The sequence below is a fragment of the Protopterus annectens genome, chromosome 7.part0 (assembly GCF_019279795.1).
Source record: "Protopterus annectens isolate FY-2018-M chromosome 7.part0, PAN1.0, whole genome shotgun sequence".
Lineage (NCBI taxonomy): Eukaryota > Metazoa > Chordata > Ceratodontiformes > Protopteridae > Protopterus > Protopterus annectens.
This window is the reverse complement of record NC_056739.1, coordinates 1061898773-1061924784: the sequence shown is the minus strand read 5'-3', so window position 1 is coordinate 1061924784 and position 26012 is coordinate 1061898773. Positions and strand designations below refer to the sequence as shown.

At 37.1% G+C, this 26012-nt stretch overlaps 1 protein-coding gene across 1 annotated transcript in view; it reads left to right on the top strand.

The window, feature by feature from the left end:
- Positions 1 to 1233: 1233 nt before the first annotated feature.
- LOC122806859 (uroplakin-3b-like) overlaps positions 1234 to 26012 on the top strand; it is a 157643-nt gene continuing 132864 nt past the window's right edge. Inside the window, exon 1 of the mRNA XM_044077619.1 lies at positions 1234 to 1463. Coding sequence (XP_043933554.1) covers positions 1403 to 1463 — 61 coding nt within the window. The 5' untranslated portion in view covers positions 1234 to 1402. The remainder of the gene's footprint in view (positions 1464 to 26012) is intronic.

The following is a 26012-nucleotide window of genomic DNA, read 5'->3' as shown; positions in this document are numbered from 1 at the left end:
ACTGTGATAGCTGCCAGTTTTATGTCACATTTTAGAGTACATATATACATCCTTGCATATCAGTAGCCCTTGAGAAAGGAATGTGGGTTGAAAATAGCCTGCAAAAGAATTGTATGTTTTATGTCAGATAGGACTTGCATTGCCAAGTGCAGCACCTGTATGTAAAAGGTTGTCAAGGAAGGTGATGATGGAATGGGGGGAGGGTGAAAACAAAGCGCAGGACTTGTGGTAGGTAGTCAGAGAGTAATGGTACGTGAATTAATCATATGACTGGAGAAATACTAATGATGTGATCCTATAGTAATCTATCAGTATGTTTTAATCCTATAACAGTTTATGTTTTCATTAGTATTTTGTATTATTTTTTCATTTTTTAACACAAAGCCAGTCCTAAGAAATGAGGAGAGGATATGCGATGCTATCAGAATTGTTGCTATCAGTGTTCCAGTATGTTTTCCTTATTTATACCCTGTCCCATTTAGCAACAACATAAACAGTAACTGAATAAATAAAACATTTCCCCGAGAGCACCAGTATCACTTTTTGTAAGACTGAGTTTCTGTACAAATATAACTCTAAACTGTAGTGAATGATTTAGAGTGACCCAGGAGTCACCCTCTACCTGTGTCATGGTAATTGCATATTTGTCATAGTAGAGCGACCATATTAAAAAGGGCAGTTACCTTCTGACTGTAACAGGCTGTTTCATAGGTTATGTTGAGTAAGAAATGAGAGAAAATGTTGCTTAGTGGCAACAGTACTTTAGCTTACGCTACTTTACTATGCACCGTCTAATAATTCAAGTGTACAGACTCAACTCACTATGGGCCCTGTGGAGTCCAAAGGGCTCCAACAAGATGGACAACATTTTGGGCACTGAACATACAAAGATATTTACGAAGTATAACCCATAGTGCTGGGTAGAGGGTAAAGTATGATAGGATACTCTGGGATAAACAGCAGACAGTACAGCACCATTGTGGCTTCTATAATTTAGAAATGTTTCAAAATGATATGCATTACACAAATGAAATTGAAAGAAAATAAGAATGCAGCACTGAAAACATCAAAAAGCAAGTTAATTCAGATAGATATATGTAATTAATTGTTTTATTTTCTTTATTGATCAATGGAACTTAATTTGTCATGCTTCAGTCAGTAAGACACTCCCTCCCATCATGAAAAAGACACAGTCGTATCACTTAACTAACTGGTGAAACCTGTTATGGTACAATCCTTGTAGTGGCACAAGGTTGAAGAATGCAGTTGGACGAAACTTTGTAGGAGGTTAAAGTTAACCTGAAGGGTGGATCTCAGAGAGAAAATTCCAAAAGTCACACTACACTTCTCATCTGCTTTGGGACAGCTGCACACTTGATCAGAAGGAGCCCAGTGACCAGAGATGGACCAGATACAAAGGCTATTGTTGGTCACTCTATTCTTCAGCAGTGTGAAAAGTCAAGGTAAATGAAGTACTTCGTATATAAATGTTATTATGCATTTTTAGGTGTGATTTCTTACTAGTAATAATGTATTCTGTCATAAGACCCTCACCATAAGATACTTTGAAACTAGTAATGCCATGGAATGGTTATAAATTGATAATAAACGTATAATATCCAGAATAATGTTAAGTCCATGACTTTTGTTTTTATCTTGCTTTTGTGTTTATTCTCTTCCCTGAGGCGATATCTAGAATGAATTGCACAGAATGTGCCTCTCCCTGTTTTTCCCTAAATAATTTAAAATGTTTGGATGAAGCATTGCATTAAAGTGCATTGTAACAGGTTCCCACTTATACTGCTTGGATAGTGAATCCTCTGATTATTGTTGTCAGATATTGTGGTTTGGTTTCATGTAAGAAGCAGAGTTATAGACAAAAAACAATTGCAGGACTTAGCTCATTGCAACTCTGCTCATCCAAGATTTTATCTTAGTAGTTTATCACTAAGCACTTAGCAAAATTATGAAACTCAAACAAGGAAATAACAAAAGATATGCAGCAGTGTTGAGTTTTGCCCTTGAATAAACAATTCCTAAACTGATTGTTTACATTTCATTCTATATAAACAATTCCTAAACTGATTTTTTAATTTTTTTTTCTATAAACAATTTCTAAACTGATTTTTTACAGTTTTTCTATCTTTATACCACCCTTGGTATGCATAAACTATTCAGGGTTTATTACAGCTTTAAGTAATTTCTGAACTAAATAGTTCATTAATTGCACAGGAAAATGAATAAAGCACATAAAGATGCTAAGAGCATTCATATTTTTATTTTGATACCAAAGTAATACTAGATGAATATTGCAATACAGATATGTAAATGATTTTAACAACTTTTCTATTCTCATGTTCATTGATATATGGAAAATTGGATTATGGCTACGCCCTGTGACATATGGTTTATAAACTGTCTCTTTGTATGTCTATCTTATATGTACATGATCTGTCCTTGTCCTTCATCTCTCTCTCTCTCTTATTTGTGTTTCCCTTTAGCTTTCTATATAAGCGACAAAAGCTGAAGCTCAGAATTATTTAAAGATAAAGAACTCTACCATATCCCTGTGTATGAAATGTAGGATACTGTTTGTATGAAAGAAAGTACAGCCTCGAGCCAAGAAAATTATATTTCTGTGATCTAGCAGAAATTACATCTCTGTGGTCTAGCATGGCATGCCACTTGATGTGCACCCTCAGTCCCTTCTACTAACAATGAATAAAATATATAACCTCCTGCCATTTAATACTTGTGGTCATCTTGAAAACGTGTTTGTCCCTATTCCTGAATATAGACATAGTTTGTAACATAAAGAACATAGATTACTGGTTGAAGGGCAGGGAGTATGCGATACAAACATTGATGGCTACATGTATCTGACAAGTCAGAAATATTGGTAATATTGAATCATTTATTTAATTTAGAAGACTTTTATTTCAACTCTGTATAGAAACACTCTACTTTATAATAAACATTTTTACAGTGGGCTTGGAACGGGCAGTGTCTCAAGCAGAAAGAAAAAGAGAAGGGAGAAATCGCTGTGAATTTGGACTTGATTTATTGTGATTAATTATATGTCAGTTTGGTTGGTTTGTTAATAATCTAAACTGAAATGTCTAAAGCCTTGGGCAGTTGCAGTTTCAAAAGAATGTTGAAAAACATACAAAACATTTTTTTACAGGGGCAAGCCCCTTTGAATCCTCTAAAGCAGGAGGGCAAGCACACCCATCTCCAATGTTTAAATATACCTGCTTTTAGGGTGTACAAAATTGGAGAAGGGGGAGAAGGTGGCCAAAAAAAAAAAAGTAAAAGTTGCACTCTCCTCCTTCTCTGACTACAGAGTTCAGTTAATGCATAATCCAGGCAGTCACAGTCTAGTGAAAGGTCACCTAATAGGAAACTTTCCGCTGGTTTAATATTCTGACACTTAATATTTTGAGCTGTCTCAAAGTTTCCAAATGAAATATATTTTTCACTGAAAAGGTAGCATTCCAAGTGGAATGAGCTACTCAGGCTGAAATGATCAAATAAATGAAAACAATCTGAGACAGAGTAAGGAGGAGACATTTTGACTGTTGATCAGTAGAAAAGCAGGTCTCACAAAGTAGGATCAATAGAAAATTAAGAAAAATGAGTCTTGTATTTTATGACTGAGGGCTGCAGCCTTATAGAGGGTACAGCTTCACATATTTCCTGTACTAGTTTAAATAAAGTGGATTTAGTAATTTGTTTTTGTGCAAACTGAATCAGATCCACAGATATGATCTGATACATCACCTGCTATCACTTTTTGGTATTGACTTTTACATAAAAACATCTTGTTTATGAATTTTAAAAACAGGATATATTTTAAACCCTAATTGAATTTCTGAATGTTTCACTGTCTCTGTGAATGAATATCTGACATGAGCACATACCCCCAAACCCTCACTGATCATTATATACTGAAGGAAGAATTTAAGAGGTGCTATAATTTACAGTAGGCCATAGAAGTCCAGAATTCTGAACTGGTCCCTAATATATTACTTAATAAGAGTGTTAAAACAGCATTAAGATTTATAAATACATCACAGAAGAAGATTTAGGTGTAGTGGCACTGCCTGCCCAGTAGAAATGAATTATCATTTGATTTTTAAGTACCCAGATTACCGGAAAAATTATTTAAATTTGTTTCACAAAGATGTTAACAAACAGGGCAAGTCTGCTTTCTCACATGATGGAGTACATGAATTTGTTTTAGTTAAAATTTATAGCTACTCATGAAAATTTACTGTTACTCATGGAGCTTTTCTCCCCAGGCCTCTGCTGAAAAAGGACCTGTGTTCAGTCGGACTTTCTCAGTAAACAAATGTTAAATAAATAAAATAAAATAAATAGTTGCATTATGCCCTGCCATGTGAACAATGATTATGTTTTTATGTATGCTTTTTTTACATCTTATTTTCAATTTGTTTATTTATTTACTTGCAGTTACAGATATCTGCTTTTGTATTGTATGCTTAACCTACGTGAAGCTTTTCTTTGTTGTGTTTTTATATTATGCCATTTTTCATTTCCTGCCTACTTGTTACAGAAGTCAGCTCAGATGGACAACCCAGTAAACAAAATATAAATAAAATGAAATAAATTATGTCAACAGAAAAGTTATATCCGCGGTGGTACAGTGGTAGCGTTGTTACCTCACAGCAAGAGGTTCTCCTGTTCAATTCTCGGCTGGAGTGCCTTCTGTGTGGATTCTGCATGTCCTCCCCATGGTCGAGTGGCCTCCAAAAGACATGCGTGAATGGGCATGCCTTCTCTGAAGGTTGGGCGTCGGGTTGGCAACTCAAAAATTGACTGCCAATCATCAGCGGACCGGAGTTCCACTGTGGCGACCCCTAACCGGGAAAAGCCGAAAAGACAAACATGTCAACAGAAAAGTTATGTGAAAATCCTGAATCCCTTTAAAACAGAGAATTAACCCGCCCAAATGTTACTCTCATATTTGTTAATGTATTTTTGCTATAAACTTTTATTTCATGTTTATTGTAATGTATTCATAAATATTTTTGTGCATATGTACTATATTTTTAAATATTTTTGTCTATTAACCTGGAGCTTTTCTCCTTGGGTCTCCATGGAAAATGGGCTTATAGCTTCAGTGGGGCAACTCGGTTAACAAATGTCAAATAAATAAAATATACTTGGAAGACCAATATGCCCTGCAGTTTCCATAAAAATACCAATTGCCATTCACATTTCTGCTGCATGTTTCCTGTTTTGGGGGGCTCTTTGCTACTGTAAATATTTTTACAATTAGATTTGACTGAAGCTTTACTACCCTTGGTTCATTACTGCATTTCACACAGTAACAACACATTTGTGGAGTTCTGTACAGTCTAATGCCTCATTTATCTTTAGATGTATGCCTGGGAGTTGACACAGAGAGTTAAGGCTGGGAGCTGTAGTTCCTGTGTTACAGGGTTTGATTCCCTCAGCCCTCATTTGTCTACCATATGATCTTCAGCTAGTCACTTAGCCATCCCTTGCTCCCAATTCTCCCCTGAGAAGGGACTCTGTGTCCAGTGGGCTACCTGATTAACAAATGGGTGTGATTATTATAATTCCTTTAACTCTGATCCACTGAACAATACTCTGTTCATCTGCAGGAATGACGTTCAATATGAAAGACACAATTTATTATCCCTTTGAACCTGCATTCAGGTTAGATAAGAAAATATGGGAATGGATTATTGTGAATGAGTATATACTTCCAAATACAAGGATTTAAATTTCATGACTATAATGCTTGTCCATAAACCAATCACTTGATTTCTTTTCTTTTTTTGAATCTGAGGTGGTCCTAGTAAATGGATGGTGTCTCAAGTGTTTTCTTCCTACTTAACCAAATAATCTCTGTGCATAAAAGTGGGTATTGCAGACAGACATGTCTATATTTCCACACAGTTATAAGGGTATTGTAATTGGGATTAATTTGGATATTGTGACCCCAGCAAACGCTGTAACAGTTAAGAACTACTCTAAGGTAAACTACCTATTATTAAGGGATTATCTGACAAAATTTAAAGCCTCTTCCAAACAGGGAGAATACAGCAGAATTATACACAGAAACCCTGTATGAGTATCTTAATTGATGCATAGAGACAGCTGTGCCTACCAGAAATAAGCCTAGAACAAACTCAAAAAACAAAACACCCTGGCAGAATCTAAACATAAACAGATTGTTAAAAAGAACGAAAAAAAAATCATATCTATAATTAGAGAGTGAAATACCCATCAGGCTAAACCCAATTGTAAAGCAAAGATAGCCTCCCAGGCCAAGGACAACCACAAGGCTTTCTTTAGCTATGCCCAAATCCTCAAAGGCAGTACACAACAGTGCACAGAACTGATTGTTAATGGAGCCACTTTACCTGAGACTTAGCATATATGCTAGTTCCAGTTTTACCCCACCACACACACATGTAATACCATCAGTCGTATACCACTCAACTAACAGAAGGGAGCAGGTCCTAAATGCATTCTCTAAGACTAAGAGAGCACATCAGTAGGCCCAGATAATATCCCAGGATGCCTCCTAAATAGCCTGAAGCATGCCCAAACTGGACATCTAGAGCCACTATTTCACCATAGCCTCCAGACAGGCTTTGTGCCACATGAGTGGAGGACTGCAACTGTCATCCCTCTGCACAAGGGTAGGCATTATATGGACCCCCAGAACTACAGATCCATAAGTCTGACTAGTCTCATATGCAAAGCCATGGAAATAATTATCATGGATATGATTAGTAATGACATAGGAAACCTTCAGACTCTGGATACAGCCCAGTATGGCTTCATCAAAGGCAGATCATGACTACTCTATCTGGTGACGTCTTTGAAAAGGTCACCAAGGCAATGAATGAGAGCAAAACAGTGCATACTGCCTACCTTGTCCTGGCTAAGACAGTTGACACAATAACCCACGTGGGCATTGTAAACAAACAAACATAATTAGGTATTAACCCCTATGTTACACTGGATTTCCATCTAGCTGTCAGATAGGATCCAGGAAGTTAGGATAGGGGCAACCACCTCCACAAAAATGAGTCACTAGATGAGTCCCTCAGGGCTCTGTGCTAGGCCCATTCCTTTTTTGGCAGTTACCTCTCCGAGGTCAAAGCCAGTGTCAAAGATCTCAGGTTGACCACATTTGCACATGATTGCAAACTAGGAGCAGTCATAGAATCCACCAAGATGCTAACATCCTACAAGAAGAACTAACACAGACAAATGACTGGTGCTAAAGCCACAGCTTAAAACTCCAGTGCCAAGAAATGCATAATAGTAACATTTGGGAAGTCAGCCTCCCTTGGAAACTACCTAAATGATAATGTGCCCCTAAGAATGGACTTAATAATCAGGAATTTGGGGTGTATGTGGATAGTAACCTGGTTTTCAACCAACATATGTCTAAAGTAGTAAGCAATTCTGTGTTGCTCAACTTATAAACAAGGGTATGTCATCTAGGTCTAATGAAGTCAGTGTTCTCTACATTTGGCACTCATCAGGCCCATCATTATGTACAGTGCCCCCTTTGGTATGTACCTGACCAGGCATACACAGCAACTGGAATGTCCACAGAGGTTCCTCACAAAAAGAATACATGGTGTACACAACATGCCCTATGCAGATCTCCTCAAAGCCCAATCTCTGCACTCGTTTCCTATAGATTGTTGTAAGGTGATCTGTGTCTGGCATACAAAGAACATACCCTAGCTTACATATATCCCTAAAATAACCTCTAAAGCCCACCTTATCACGAAAGGGTTTGCATCTAAATCAAGAGAGGTCATTGTGCCCCTCTACTCCTCACTCATCAGGCCCATAATTGAATACAATGCCCCTTTTGGGATGTACCTTACCCGACACCTGCAGCAACTGGAGGGACCCCAAAAGTATCTCACCAAGAGGATCATGGGCTACAAACAGATGTCCTATGCAGCTTGACTAAAGAAACTCCAGCTCTACTCAGTTGCTTACCGCCTACTCAGAGGCGATCTATGCCTGACATACAAAGCCATGTTAAACCCAGAATTAATGGACATGCTCCACCTCAAAAAATCCAAGTCCCTTAGAGCTACTCGCTCCAGGGACCTAAACCTCAGCACAAAAATAAATAGGACATGCTGGAGGGACAGATTAATTTCCCAGAGGCTCCCCTCACTCTGGAATAGAATCCCAATTCATGTTAGACATAGCCCCTCGCTGACCCTCTTCAAGTGAAATCTGGACGCATGGATGGGAAATCACAAATTCACCCCTGGGATCTCTTCTGTGTCCCTGCTAGACAGAGGCACAGTAAACTAATCTTAAAGGGTACCTTCTGTGACCTACTTTACAGAGGCACAGTAGGCTAATCTAATAGGGAGGCGGAAGCCAAATACACTCTGGCTAGGCTTATAAATGCCCTAGGGCAGATAGCCTAGTATCTACCTATGAACCTATGGTTCCATTTCTGGTGGACCTTTTGCATATCCACAAAACCAATAGCATTAGAACTACTCAATACAGGGACTTGAACTTCGATTGTGGCATAAATAGGACATGCTGGAGGGACAGGTATGTGTCTCAGAGAATTCCCTTCCTATGGCATAGATTTCCCATCCATTTCCCCTAACTCTATTCAAGCATAACCTGGACTGGTGGATGGGAAATTGGAACATTTAGTGGACACAGGCAGTCAATAGAACATACCCTAGCCTACATATATCCCTAAAATAACCTCTAAAACTCAAAAAAATGTGGGGTACATTTAGAATGCATGGCTAGGCTTGTAAAGGCCCCAGTGATCCTTAGTCTAGTATATGAAAGTAAGCCTCTATGATGCAATGTCATGAAAAAGCAAGAGATGTAATGTTCTCTGTCTTACCAGTTCTTACACTGACATAACTATGCAATGCTACTTCAAGAGTTTGTTGTTTGAAATAGCCTCCCACCTAATCTTTTTTCAAATATACAACATTTTAAAGCCAATATGCAGTATAAATGTTATTCTGAGTATACAATAATGCAAATACAACCTTTAAACTAGAAGCATATCAATGAATATAGAGATTTTATTTTGAGTAGATCACTTGGTGGCAACATGACACACGATCTGCTGCATGGTGTTGGAAGCTACTGCTCAAGTAAGACAAAAGGCAATTTAGATCAAAACAGAGAGAGGAAAATGAGAGCACAATCAGGGACAGAATGCAAATGAACATGGATCTGTAGCCCTGAAAATGCATTCATTCAAACTAATGCTGAGCCTGTAATTGGTCATTGTTTGATGAGTGTTCTACCCGGGTAAACAAATTTAAATAAATAAAGTTCGTTCCATAATACAGTGGTAAATAGGTCAAATAAAGTGAGTAAAACAATACACTAACACTCTGGACTTTTTCTTATTAAAAGTTGAGAAAAATGAATTGCTTGAACATTATAAAATGCAGCATGGGGGGAAAGCAAATGTCTTTAAAATATTAGTTTTGACAAGGCCTAACCGTAACAGACATGGAAATTTGGAAAAACAACTGAAAGGTACAGGGGAAAAATGCAGTTTAAGTTTTCAGACTAAAAGCTTGAATGCAGTTTTGTATCTGAAATATTTAAGAAGAATGTCAAATGTTTATAAGTGTTTATTGCATATCTGTGTGTGGTAAATTTATTGTTTATTGGAGAACATAACTAAGCTGATATAATATATATTAATGCAGTCCATTTTTTTAAATTACTAAATCTGATAATAGGCAGTTACTTTTTATTAGTATGTCTGAGAAATTATGTAAGAATATTTAAAGTCTGTTTTTTTCAATATCTTTGCTACAAAATATCTGCAGTCAAATTGTTTAGAAGAGCCTTTTTTAACTCGACCACCTTTTAAGTTCAAGATGTGTCTACAATGATGATAATGTGTATTTAGAAATCACATGTAACATATACCAGGATATACCGTGTTAATAGTCAAGTACCAGGGGAAACTTTTACTAAATTTATGAATAAAAGCTTAGGAAGTACATTATTGATACAAGAACACGTTTTTGCTTAAATTGCTGCTTGGAATGAAATATAAATGACAAACTTGTACCTGCTTTATCCCTTTGCCAGCAAAACTGGGGCAGTAAAAAATTACCCAGACATTCATTAACAACCCAGGGTAAACTGTATGGCTCGAACTGAAAAGACTCTGCTCCCGCAATGTGGTATTTTGTGATTCAGAGACAAATTAGCCACAATGAGGAAAGACATCATTATTTACCAAGTTTCATGTCTCTGAATTCCTTTACCTACCATGAAGTGCAGGTAAGCACTTCCTGTGTTGGTAACTATGATGATGACCACATCCTAGAAGCAGTGGCACCTCTCCAATAGACAATCTCGCACACACAAGCACACAGTAAATCACACAGTTACACAGACACACACACACACGCACACACACACACACACACACACACACACACACACACACACACACACACACACACACAAACGCACGCACACACATGCATGCACGCGCGCACACACACACACACACACACACACACACACACACCATCCAGAGTGCATTCCTTTTACCTTGTTCAGACTTCACAGAGGATATCTGACTTCAGCTTTCTAGCCTTCAGTAAATGCATGCTAGGACATAAGCTTCTTATGAGAATGTGAGGTTTTGACACATACATCCCCTGTCATACATTCACTCACTTACACACTTCCCATCCCTACCTCACCACTAAACTCTCCAGTACTTACCATTTCACTAATGGCTGAACACAGCCTATAGGCTGTATTCACTACAATGAGATGGTAGCAGTAGCCATGCTAATCTGCATGGCCAAGAGATTGTATGAATTACTCATCATGTAGATGCCTTCCTGGAGGTGGTTCTGGGGAGAGAGCACTTAGCTAATTAGCATATGTATCTGCCTTGGACTGTTTCATTAGCATATAGCATGGCCACAGAGACAGCATGATATGGTGCTACATGTCTTTGTGCAAGACCGCCATTTAGGTCTGTCTATGAATTCTCCGATGTTATCATGAGATGTACACCTCGCAATATCCGATATGAATTTCCTTCTTAGTTTAGTTTGCCCTTACTTTTTGTTGTCTGAAATCTATGTTTTGCAGTGGTTATGCTTGATATATTTTTGTTTTCATTATACATTATCCTGTATACAGATACCCAACTCAGAATGAGGAAAAAAGATAACAAAATACACACACCCACACACACACATATATATATATATATATATATATATATATATATATATATATATATATATATATAAAATAGCAGAGGAAAGGGTGATATAGTAATGTGGGCACCTAAATATGCTAGATGTTGAAGCACTTTGACTGCAACCACATGTAAGAGCAGGATCATTCATGATGTTGCGTTAGGAGAAGAATTCCAAACTCTTATCAAAAATTATCAGTTTTGTTTTGTTTTAGATACAACTGTAGATATATGATTCTCTATTGCTGTATATTGTGGCATTGCTAATGTTATAATATCATAGTTGGCTGGAATGCATATTCTAAGCATTTTTCACCAAAGTTCCTGATTCTGGATTTATCTACATGCCAATAAAACCATTATTGTTGAAAAGAACAAAACTGCTGTCCACAATCTCATGGACTTCAGGTACCACCAGTATCTGAACTAAAATATCAGTGGCTACTGAAGACATGGGCAGTCTCCTGCAGGCTATGGAGCAAGCTAATGCAGGCATAGAGGCTTTGATCCTAGTGCTGCTATTGTCTAAACTAGTGAAATTAATTGCAGGTTGTCTGACATTATGGAGCAGTCCATGGACAAGTTGGGAGACATGAAAAGTACCATAACAGACCACTCAGAACAACAGCTGTTGTCTTTTAATATAGGAATACTTAATCTGCAGCATAGATTTTCCACGGCTAAATTCTGAATTAAATTGTTGAAAGAAAAAATGTGGCTGTGGAGGACAGGTGTGGCAGGGAAGGTCAAGGCAGAAGAAAGAAATAACATCCAATTCATCAGCATCCCTGAGGAGATACAATAGTGAGCTTTCATAGCTTATATGAAAAACCCTTCTGCATTGGTGAATGGTCATTCCAGAAGACATGCTTCCAGATGAGCAAGCTCTCAGAGCTTTTATATTGGCTTTGGATGCAGACAAGTGTATAAGATCATTGCCGGTACATTTTACGTCCTGTGTATTACAAGTGGAAATCTTATCATATCTGGTGACATTCAGGGAGTGGATACATCAAGATTCTTCTGCAAGCAGGGCTACGCCTTTGAAATGAGGAAGAAAATAAAAGTATTTCTACTAGTAGTGATATGGCAATGTAGAAGGAAGGGCTATAGATTTAGTGATTTATCAGTCTACACTTTATATATGCTTCCCAACAGGAAACAAAGTGTGTGAGGCTCCAGAGGCAGCTATAGATGTGTAGGATGCAGACTCTCCAATGAACTAGATATACTAGCTAGACACCACAAGAATGTTTGCATATGAACACATCTAATTCCTTGTACCTCAAAGTGGAACCACCCATCTAATTCCTTGTACCTCAAGGTGGATCCAACCAAAAGATGACATGGGCCTTGCATTATAATCTGAAGAGACTGAACAAGAGACAGAGGGACAGCCATTGATTTGTGCATGAAAAAAGATGGCTCTTCTAACATAATTCAGTGATCAGAATTATTATTGTAATTGTGATTGTGATTTTCAATTACATTGTTGAAGTTTGGGGAAAAATGTGATTTTTCCTGCTGCTTTCTCTCCCTGATGGTGGCGTCTCACTCTGTTTAGGAAATGAAATTTCACTGCTGTGATGTATGTACTAAGCTCATTATACTTTAGGTTACCGATTTGTCATGCTATGGTTTATGTACTTTATACCCTGGTTGTGACTGAAAAGGGTCAGTAACACACCAGCTCGCCTACCTACTTATCAAATTGTTAAATAAATAAACAAATAAATAAATAAATAAATACAAATTAGTATCAATGCCCATCAAGAGTTTCTCTCTTTAGTACAAGAGGTGTGATCTTATTTTAAATTTCTTTTTTGACTCCATGCTTAGTTTATTTGAAAATGTTGTTCAATTGGAGAGATTTTTCTGACCTTGGGGGTCTCAGTCCTCTCTCTAGATCAAAAGATAAGATGTTAATGCTGTTAGGTTTGCATTTTCATTGCAATGGGCCATCACAGGTGTTTGATCTGATTCTTGTGTGTGTGTGTGTGTGTGCGTGTGTGTGTGTGTGTGTGTGTGTGTGGGGGGGGGGTTCTGTCCCTTTTGTTTTGATTAGAGGATCATACCTTAGGTGCTTGCGTATTTGGGGATGTCCTCTTTTATCATTGTGCCTCTTTTCATTGCTTTACTTATGTTTCCAGATACTTACTAATAAAAATTCATAGATCTTTAGTTTTGCATCTATGACATTTCACTGGGAGTGTTGCTTTCAGCTAATCACTTTACAAGGTCTTTACTAACAAGTGGCTTACTCATCCCATTGTTTGATGAGACATTTTATCTTTGAAGACCATGGGGATGGATTTTAAGGTTCCACTCTTCACTTACACACACAGAGGACTGTGATTTCCAGTGTAAGCTGGCCTATTTTCTTTTGCTCCCTATGACCTCAGATAAGATATTTAACATTTAAGGTAATATAAGCATGGCCACTGGTGCTAGTATTTATTATTTAGCAAAATGAATCTTATAGGAACATTGAGGGAGTGCAACAATTTGATTTTCTTCCACACCTGTTACATTTTCCACGTTTTACATTAGAGGCACTTCTTTCACTCTGTCACTCTACCAGAACGTATTATCTGGACTATGTTGTTTTATTGTGTTTTGTTTTAGGTGCTTTTGGATGTTTATGCATTAGTTAGCTAAGTTTCAATAAAGCTGCATTATTCTTAGACATTTGTTTGTTGATGTTCTAGAGCATGGTCGCAACTTTGTTGAGACTGTTTTATTTATATTGATGTTATATTATGTTATATGGATATATTTTGCTTATAATAGCAGCTTATAATAGCAGCTTGGCCATTAATCTAGGTAATCACCAGATGATCTTAGTTGCACTACTTGGACAAGCAGCGACATGGCAGCATCATAGCAACATCATAGCAACATGGCAGTATCATAGCAACATGGCAGTATCATATGCATATGGTCTAGTATGATGTGCGAATGCTGGATTTCAAGACACTACTCAATATTCATAATGATTCAGTTTCATGCTACGTTTTACAAATGCATGATTCATCTTATTGACTTTAGATATTTGATACATATGCAGGAGTAGTCATCTGCACTGGAAGATACTTTCGGTTGCTCCTTACAACATATTTATTCAACTTCTGAATCGTCATTATTTTATTATCAATGGGAATGTTATGTTGAGTTACTGTACTGTACAATAGCATCTCAGTAACTCATCTGGGCATTGCTCAACTGATATTTAACTAGTTTACCTCAGTGGTTAGCTAGGCTGTTCGACCAAGCTGCCATAAAGCAGTAGTCATATGTGCAGTCTGCATTATGTAATGAGAATACTTCAGTAAGCTGTTTTGGGGTTTATACTTCATCTGTTTATGCTATACACTACAATTATTTGTTTTTGCTTATAATTGAAATATGCTTATGTTTGTGATTTACAGAAGATGATATGTCCCGATTGATAATAATTTACTGAAAATAGAGAACACTTATATGGAATAAAATTCTAAACTTCGCTTTGGATAATTCATATCTCATCAAGTTGAGATGGAAGTTTTCTTAAGCACTGTGTTAACTGTGGGTTCAGTACTATCACTGGGATTCTTTTTCCTTTTCTGTTGCTATGTTATCCATACTTAATCTAACACAAGTAGCAGGAATATGATCTAAATGTCTGCTGCTGTATTCTGGCATGGATTTTAGAAACTAAAAGATTAACTGGGGGTCTTCTATCCTCTCTTGTCAGACTGCAGTTATATGACACTGACTTTGACTTTTTATATATATATATATATATATATATATGAGTGTTTTATGCATTTTAGATTACACTACCTTGAAAAGAAAGAAACCCAAGACAGGTGATCTTTTGTCCGTTTGTTGATTTAGCAGTTATGATAGGAGAATTTTTCTTCTTTTACTTTTGAATGCTAACTCTACCTGATCTTCTAAATGCGCATGTCACACGTGTGTGAAAATTAATTACTGAAGGAATTTTTCAACTGCTAGTTATCAATACCATTTCTGCAAAATTATACTTGTACCTCTTAAACTTTAAGATGTGGCAGTTTTTACTGGGGATGTTTTTGCATGTACGTATATTCTTTAGAAAAGGGGACAGAGTTGAAGGTGATGTCAGACGTTAAGGGCAAGCTTTTTGTTTCAAATAAGTAGCTTCCAAGTGTGGGGCCCTAGGCAGCCCTTCTGCTATATTTTAACTCCCTGGAAGAGCCAAACTTTGTAAAATGCCAATACTTATGCTGAATGTATAACCAGAAACACACTGCGAGAGGAGAAACTGAAGCACCGGATAGCCGATAAATATACAAACTAAATTTATTGTACAAATAATCCAAGTAAAACGTTTGACAAATCACCACGTTTTTAGTCCTTAGGACAAACAGACTTCATCAGACAAAGACATTTAGTTAATACCACATATTTATATGCTGACAAACTTTTAAATCACCCAATGATAATGGAACAAGAACGTCTCCTCATGAATATGTATGAACATCTCTCGTTCCCTTCTCAAACCTTCTTACAAAAACATTTAAAATAACATTTAAAATGAGCACTTGTGTATATAAATAAATATAGAATGGTACAAATTTTATGAACCCTAATATCATAGCATATAAAATCGTATAGAATGTTTACGTGTATATCTGTTTGTTTACACTTATAAAAACATGTATAAAAACTAAAGCAGAAGTTTGTTTTAAAAGATAATACTCCCACCCTGTGGTCAAAATGAAAAATTACAACGAAATTTAGTTTGTATATTTATCTGCTGTCCGGTGCTTCAGTTTCTCCTCTCGCAGTGTGTTTCTGGTTATTGGTTTGTTTTCGCACTGTGCCTCAAGTTTTGTTTATGCTGAATGTAATTACATTCTTACACATTTTAGTATATTAGCCATTGTAAAAAAAGAACCTTAGTTGTTGCTCCTGATTGATGGGTAAAATAGCCAGGGAGGAGAGAGACCAGTTGATATGGTTGAGGATGGCTGTGATGGCAGTGTCCTGGAGTGTGTCAACAGGTTATTTACTCTAGTTAAAATAACATGAAACTGTATTTTTAAACATGTATAAATATTATTGTAGTTACCCTCAGGAGAGGGGAGGCTCATAGGTTCATAGGAGGTTACTAGGCTAATGGCCCTAGGACCTTAACAAGGCTAACCATGAAATACCCTTGTTCACTAGTTTACCATGGATATATGGTTGTTGCTAGCAAAGAAAATCAGTGATTAGCACTGACTGTCCCTGTCCATGAGGGACAAAGGTGCCACCCCTGGGGTGAATTTATGGTCTTGCATCCAATTGCCAAGGTTGCGCTTAAACAGGGTCAGTGAGGAGCTCTGCTTCACGTGAAGTAGGAGTTTATTCCAGAAGAGCAGCAATCTCTGAGAGACCTATCTATGTCTCCAACATGTTCTTTTTATGTCACTGTCACAGGCTAGGTTGAGATCCTCGGAGCAAGTGACTCTTGTCCCATTTGATTTGTGGACATGCAGTATTTCCATTAGGGCAAGGTCAGAGATCACTCTGTAGGCCAGGCACAGGTCACCTCTCAGCAGCCTGCAGTATACAGAGTATAGAGACAGGGCCTTCAGTCTTTCCTTGCAGGTCATTTTTTGGAGGCCTTCAGTTTTCTTGATTAGAAACCTCTGCGGTCACTCCGTTTGTTGCAGGTGTCTGGTGAGGTACATGCAAAAGGGAGCATTGTACTCAATTAGTGGTCTGATGAAGGTCAAGTATAGAGAATTTATAACATCCTTAGTCTTGGATAGGATGCCCTTATTTATGAGATGTGCAACATAGAAGGCTTTCCTTACCACTGTGGAGACATGGTGATCAAGTTTAAATTGCTGTCAACCTGTGTTCCCAACTGTCTCACCACTGTGTTTGTGCTGTAGTGCTATCTACAATGTAATTTGCAGAGACCACTTCTTTGCCAAAGGGGATAATGGCACACTTTTTTGCACCAATCATTAGTCTACATTAGTCCCTTTTGCAATATGTTAACATCGTTGGCGGATTTAACCATTGCACCTAGTTTGCAGTCATCTGCGAACTTGAAAAGCTACAGGCCATCTACTTTCACCTGAATGTTCGAGAAGTAGATTCCAAATAGTAGAGGGCCCAGCACAGATCCCTGTAGTACACCACTGGTAATTGGTCCACTGGTGGTGGTGTAATCCCCAACTTTGACAGTATGCATTCTGCCGGTGAGCCAGTATGCTTCCCATCTAGTGACATATGGGTCAGGTTTTTAAATTTTTCCAAGTCTTTTGGGTTTCTAATACCATGACGGGAATGGACCCCATTCCTAAGTCAAAGTACGATTAAAGTTCATGAAATTAGTTTTGTTTCAGTCTTTAATGTCAGCCAGAGGTGCTCTTCTCAGCACCCGCAGTGTGCCCAGTAATGACTCCTTCTGCAATTCATACAGAGTTACATGTATTGGTAACATATCTAAATATGATTGTAGATAATATTTATAAGACCCGTTGCTCCTACTACTATTAGAACTGTCTGGGTATCTTTCTTCCCCGTTGCTGTCATTTCTACCTGCAAATCCTGATATTTTATGACTTTGTGTCTCTCTGTACGCAAGACTGGGTGTGGGTGTAGTCACTGGGTGTGGTAATTTCAGTGATCAGTACTACTCTTGTCTTCATTTCACAGAAGACTATATCTGGTTTACTCACATCTGTCTTTTGAACTGTTGGTAGTATGAGTGATCCCATGCGATGTAGACTTCATCATTTTCTATGATGGTTTGTGGCCTATGTTTCCAGTGTTTTTCAGCCATTTCAGCAACATAATGTTTGCAGAATTTCCAGTGCAATAGTCTTGCCAGATTATTATTCCTTTAATTATACAGCCCTTCTGCCATTAGTATGTCACATCTAGCAATGAGATGTGCAACTGTTTCCAATTCTGTTTTACAAAACATACATTTGTCTGTTTCTCCCACATATTCAATGGACTTTGTAAACCAATGGAGTCTATATTAGATAACTGAAAGTTATCTTTAGCGAACGCTCACATGAGCAAAAATGCCGGTAATCAAACTTGGAATTGTGGGAGGGCTGTGCCCCCCCCCCCCCCATTAACTACATATTCCAGATCCGAGATCGCACTACAGTGAGAAAAGGGCAAATATCCCACTCCTCACTGTACCACAACCCCGCAAACACCCTTTTGATTCCCGGCATTTTTGCTCATGTGAGCATTTGTGGTTTTGTCTTTTCGTGCTTCTAATATAGACCAAACCAATGTGTATGTAGTCCACTACCTTGGGCCGCCAATATTAACCTTTCATCTCTTGGCTTGAATTTGCCTCTCCTTAACCATTCCTCCATTCGATCCTAATCAATATGAGGTCCTTCAAGACATTTTCTATATTTGCAGCAATATTTATGCATTTTCCACATTTCTTGCCTTCTCATCTGGTCCTTCACCTTATATTATTTCTTTTATTTTTTGGCACATTCAGTTGCTGCCTGGTTTTTATCTACTTGCGGTTTGATTTCCATTCCTGCTTGATGCCAATATGCTTCTGCTAGACTAAGCAGGGAAGTCATCTTAGATTTATTCTCCTCATGTTTTAGAACTTTCATGAGGTCAGCAGATATGTGTGCAGTCCCATGATTACATAGTCCCACGATTAGCTATAATCCCCAGCTGTAAAGATTTCTCAATGATACCTGAGAGGGGGATTGTGTTGAAGGCCTTGGCTAAGTCAAGATAGGCGGTATGTTCTGCTTTGCCCTCATCTAGGGCTTCGGTGACATTCTTGAAGAAGTCCACTAGGTTTAATAAGCAAGATCTGCCCTTAACAAAGCCAAACTGGGTTGAGTCAAGAGTTTGGAGGTTGCCTATATGTCCATGTTGAAAAGGTCTATGATGATGATGGGTCTGTAGTTCCCAGGGTTGATTAATGGACCCCCTCTGTGTAAGGGGATTACTGTTTCTGTTCTCCATTCTGCTGGAACAAAGCCAGTGCTCAGGTTATGGTTGAAGAGATTGCCAAGCAGTTCCACTAGGTCTTATTTTAGATTGTTTAATAAGCAGCCTGGAATGTTATCTGGTCCATTGGAGGATGTGTTTTTGGCTATAGAGAAGGCAGATATGACCTGCTCTTTGGAGATGCTAGGTAGTGGACTGGTGACAGGGATGCCTTGGGGAGTGTCTGGTGAGGACAGAGGGGTAAAAATTGCACCAAATCTGTCTGCCAGCAGGTTGGCAATTTCATTGGGTTCAGTGTGAGTAGTACCATCCACAATCAGTTTGGCACATAGCTGGGCATTACTGGGTGTATCCTTGTGATAAAAGATGGGAATGTGCATACTGATTTCTAATTGTACCCCCTTCTATTTAGATGTTACTGTTTCAGATTCTACTTCCAGATATGAAGTATCTAAGGATATAATTGAAGAATATAATTTTTTTATGTTAGTGTTTGTTAGAATGATTCAGCTCTTTTAAACAAGAGACAATCTTATTAAGATCCCTTTCAGTTGAAAGCCCTGACAAAAGACAAGGTGAGCTAAGTATTTTTTCTCCTATACTCCCATATTGAAGGTATTGGTGCCAAACTTAAAATCCAAGGACACTGGGGTTGCTAAACACTGAGAATAGGGACATGCTTCAATTAAAAAATGTTTTGATAAAAGTGTATTCTGAGGTGAGGACAAGCATGTGTGTTTATCTACCTCCAGGTATGACACATGCTGACCTCCATTCATTAATCAGAGAATTAGTTGCTTTTCAACAAGGAAGAGTGATATGAACTGGGAAATGGAAGGAAAGATATATATCAGGAAGAATGGTTCTTTGAAAATATCTTTCTAGGATAGTTGTGTATTACATTCATTTGGAAACAGGACTCCAAAATATATGTACATGTTTAATTCTTCCGCTTTAAGAGTATTTCAAGAAAAGACCAGGTAATAATTATTTTTGCGAATTTTTATAGAGTCCAAAAACTTGAGAACTGCCTGATTTTAATTTCAGATTAGGCAGTATTAGCCTTACATATAAAACTTTTATTGCCATACCAATGGGAAGACATTAATAAGGCTGGACAGCAAGCTTAAACAATGCACTACAAATGATTAATAATTGGAAAGAAGTACTTTTGCCCAGGCAAGGAGTGGACTAAGGAAATAAAAAAGTTCTCCTAACATTTTTAGTATTCACTACTGGAGTAGTAGGCCCACACCCACAGCCAACGAAGTTACATATATTATGCAAGTGATTTATTCTGTTGAGACTAGTGCTATTGAAAGATGGTGGGGAAAGTAATATTAGAAATAAATGGAACTTACTGGTCCTGGAGATGATGTTTTAATTATTCCACTGAGGCCATGTCCCCTCACTGTGGTCAGATAAACTATTAAATGGTAAAATATGTGTTGGTCCTTGTCCATGCCCAAACATATTACTTGGCAGTAGATATTTTTAAATATGATGTATTATCAGCTTAGAGTGCACTTACTTTTTACATCTTTTTTATGACTTTTCATGTTTCTCATAATGTTGTACTCTGACCATTAATGTGTACTTGTTACTCATAGCTAATTATCAATATTTGAAGATACAGCTTTGTAACAGGTAACATTCTTTTTTGGAAAATCTTAGCAGGATGCTGAAATTAATAATTTAATCATTTAATCCCTTTCTGTATTATCCTTAATCTGTTATGCATGTTTATTTGGTGTTGGTCACCATGCTGTTATATTCATCAACACTTTTTATTTATTTTCATATTTCCAAATAAAAAAGTTTAAGCTTAAAAAGGAAAGAGAAGTCTTAGGCCAGGTGCTCACAAATGGAAAGGAAGAACATTTTAAATGTGGAGGAAAATGGTCATTTTGGAACAAGTGATCATCAAAAACTATAGTTAGCAGTCAGTGTAATTATATCATCAGGTAAAACAGAAATGAAAGTTATTGGTTTAAGAAGGAAGGTTTTTCCAGAAAGGAACAATGCCCCAGAGAAGGTCTAACAGTGCATGGTAGTAGTATGAAAGGACAATAAAGATGCATTAATAGTGCCCTGCAATTCTCTGTGTGAAACAAACATACAATTACATATCAATAAGCACAAAACCAAAAACACCTAATAAACTGGCTTGTCCTCATAAGTTCTAAGTGCTTAACAACTTTTAAAACAGACTTCATCAGAAAACAAGTACAAAAGACCATAAACTCATCTTAGATATCAAAAAAGTCACACAACCAATGTAAAGTCCAATCAGTAAGGACTTACCCTGTGAAACAAAATATAGCAAAACATTTTGTTAAGTATTCGCATAATAAACATTTAATTTTAAAGTGCCCATGTAAGCAAGGAAACACTCAAGCATTTAGTCTGAGTTACCACAATGACATCATCAAGATAACCTCAAACTAGAAACAATCTGTTCAATGACACAGAAAGCACATTTTAATTCTGACATGTTCTACTGATTTTAAATAATGCATTGTTGACATCTTCTGTTTTTATCCCATATAAATGTTCATAAATTCTCTGTGCCAGTATTATATGTATTTTACCTGTATAAAGGGCATTACAAATTGTGCATTTGGCAAGTAAAATGCCATTAACACTATTGCAAGAGAAATATCATGTAGCCTGGAAAGGGTTTAAACATGTTACTTCAACAACAGAAAAATATAAATCAATCTACTGAATTCAGTCTAAACAAGGGAATGCATGTGTTTTTTCATAGTCACTGCATTACTGATGGAATTTTCAAACACAACCATCAAATTCCATGTCCTTTTCCTCATCTTTCACTAACAGCATGGACAAATTCAGTATTGCTCAAAGAATTTTCTGGTTAGGTATTACAATACCTAAAATACTATAATAATCACTAGTAAATGTTAATGAGATAATGTAATAAACAGTTGCCGTAATATGTAAAAATGTAATAATTTAATAATAAGATGCTATAATAATCACTAGCAAATGTTAATGAGAAATTCATATCAGACTTGTCATGTCTGTTTGGGCACTTACTGATAATCGCACTTTCCTCTAATGTCCCCAGAAATACAATAAACCAGTTAATTTGAGTACCCACTGCCTAAAAATAAGTTTATTAATACACACTTTTCCATTTTAAATTGTTCATCATCAGACACTAATCTACTTAGTCTTATAAATTGACTCTCTGCAATGCTTTTTTTCTCATGAAATCGGTGAATACTATGGAAATGTAACTAAAAATTAAAAAAACCCACTAGTTCTCAAATAAGTAGTCATTAGACACTAAAAAACACAACTGTTATGACTTTTATACTGTGTTTTAGATTTTTTTCTTAATGCAATATTCACAGTCTGCCTTATTGGTACTATTTCTGTCTCATACTACTCCAGGGATATAACTATGGTGTTAAGCACCTGGACCATGACTATTGATATTATAGTCTTCAAATATCTTTAAAAAGGACTTCTTATTTATTGTGCACTTACAATGTTTATTAAAAATCTGATTTCAAAAGCTCATACCTGAATCTACCAATGTACTTTCATACTTATATTCTTTAATCTCTGATAGTTCCTGGTCCAGTATTTTCAGTCCGATTATTAACCTGCTCCTGCTCAAATTCCTACATGAGGATTTCATTGATGTTGAATACCATATTATTTCTAGTTGCCCATTCTGTGATACTACCTATGGACTCTTTAATCAATCTGTGCCAGCTGCATTTATTATAGAAATTATAAATTTAAGGTCATCAGTATATTTTGTAAGCCAAGCCTCCATTGGTAGTTCTGTATTTCCTATCTAAATAATAAAAAGATAAGGGGCCATGACTTTTACTTCTGATAAAGGGCCAGGAATCATCTTTCAGGAACACCTGCAAGTACAGCCTTTTCTTGTCCTGCTTACCATGTTCTGCTTGTTAATTTTATTTTTTATTGTTATAATTATAATTATTATTACTATTATTATTATTATTATTATTATTATTATTATTATTATTATTACTTTAACTAGCAAACTGAGAGCTAGTAAAGGAAACTCTGTCAATTTTTCTGCACTTTTTTGTGCCCTTGTCTGCTGAGCATCTGGTCTGCCATCATAAATGTGCCCATTCATGAGCCAGCTATGGTATGGTTATCCCCCAGTCATCCATCAGAGGATCTTTCAGTAAGAGCTACACCTGTGCTGATGTCATCCAGTTTAATTTACCAAATTTCACCACAAGAACCTTATGGTTAGCAATTCAAATACCCAAGACGCATTCAAGAAAATTACTGTAGCCTCTAACCCTACATACAGGATACGTGACATACTATCACAAAGCAATATATGATTTGTACTGGTAAGGCTGTTACATGTGTAGGCAAAATGGTTATGATATGTATTCCTGGAGAGTCTAAGATCCTCATGTATTTTGCTTCTAAAATGACATTCTTGATAACTTCACTAGCAGTGTGGAAGAGACTAATTGGTCTGGAATTCAGGGTTTCTTTCAATTCTCTTTGTCCTTATAAATATCCTTTTAATATTTGACAATAATTCAGTTTCTAAAAGATTGTTCAAATAAGTATACCAATATATATTTACTTATATAGTATTTATTAATTTACCTCACCTTTGTTAACCAGGTAGTTTAGCTGGGTTATGGTAGATCCTATTTCAGGCAGAAAAGCCCCAGTTACAAAATAGGCAGTTTTACACAACAGAGAAAAACTGTAAAGTTTAAAATTACATCATAGGCAGACTATGAAGACTGCATGAAAGCAAAATCTAGAACAGATGCCTTTGGAAATTAGATGAGCTACATAGAAAGCTTTCTGAGCTACTCTTGAGACATGATGGCAAATGATAAGGAATTATCAACATGAGTGCCTAGATTTCTTGTGACAGTGTCTAATTACAGAAATATGTCACTTATATGGACAAGAAAACATTTTGTTTACCAAAACAAACTATGCTACATTTTTTTTTCACGTTTAGTTCAAGGACATTGTTCTTGCACCAATTGTTATCATAGTCTAACCCATGTTGGAGCAATTGTGAGTAGTGGAAGATCAAATAAAAACATCCAGTTTATAGTCATTTGTAAACTTAGATAGCTATAGGCTAGAAGTGTTGACCTAAAGGTATGAAAAATAGATGTCGAATAGGAGAGAGTTCAAAACTGTGTTCTGTGGTACACCACTGATAACCTTTTTTATTTTCAGAAGTACTTGCAACTCTAATCACATGCATTCTGTCAGACAACCAGTTAGCTATCAAACATACAACATAAGAATTTGTATTCAGATTTACAACACTATTAATAATCCCTGCATAGTGTCAAAGGCTTTGACCAGGTCCAAATATGCTATATGTACTGCATAACCATTATCCACTGCTTTGCTTACCTTTTCAAAGAAAATTGCTTGAGGACTATATGAAGGAGGGGGGTTTCCTAGCTGTCATTCCTCAAAGGACAGTAACCTGGTATATGACATCGGGTCTATATTATATTCTTGAAAGCCGACAATGTAGAATCTGACATTGTCAACACGAGAATATTGAACGCTCAGAATCTCGGTGTAAATGGAAATCTCTGTAAGGGGAGATTTCTGTTTACTGCAATGTAGTGCAATCTTGAAGTTAGTATATTTAAGTAGCAGGGGGTGTGGGAGGGTGCAAGGGGGCTTGCCCCCCTGCTTAAACCTGTTAGGGTACTTTTTTCTTTTTTTTTTTTTTTGTCTTTTTATAAGGTCTATGTTTGAAGACATTCACCATATGGTGTCGAACATATGCTGTTCGATGTTTTCAAACGTCGATCTTATAATACAGACCTGTGACATCAACAGAATTGGTGGAGAGACAGATTTGTCTTATAGAGGTAGTCCCACCTTTGGATCAAGCTTCCCATTCATATTAAACCACACCCCTCATTGGCCTTATTTAAGCACAATTTGGACGATTGGATGGGTAACCAGAAATTCACCCCAGGGGTTCTACCTATGTCCCTCTTCCACAGGAGTGATAGGTGCAGATTTTATTATCTGCTTGAACCAGACACCCTTGGGAACATGGGTTGAACTTGGCTAGGCTTCTAAGGGCCCTGGAGTCATTAGCCTAATAGCCTGCTATGATCCTATTATGGGGCATTTGAGATGGGTAGAATAGTAGTGAAAATGGTATGTGTGGTTGCCCTAAAAACTGCATGGCAGGGAAGGGTGCAGTTAGGAAAATCTGTGGAAGAGGCATCTTGCATACAGGAAAGACAAACCTTGATGGAGATTCAAGCAAGAATTTGTAGAGTTTAGAGGTTTGGACATTTGTGACCTTAGGTATAAGTGTGTACACTCAGAAGGATGACATATTTACACTGAAGATGCTATATATATCATCAGTACTAGTCCATATGTTGGTGATACACTGTTTTGAAAGTAATAAGTTATTTAGAAAGATTTCTTAGCACTAGAGGACTGCATTTTATCCTTTTGATATTTATTTCATTTTAAAAATGTCTCTATTAAATCATCACATTTTAAAAACTAAAAAGGGTTTACATGCATTGATAGAAAAGTAGGCCGAGATGGTGCAGCGGTTAGCATTGTTGCCTCCCAGCAAGAAGTTCTCCGGTTCGATTCTCGGCTGGAGGACCTTCTGTATGGAGTCTGCATGTCCTCCCACTCAATTGAGTGACATTTAAAGACATGCAGGTAGGTGCGTGCATGAATGGGTGTGCCTTCCTTGAAGGTTGGGCGTCGGGCTGGC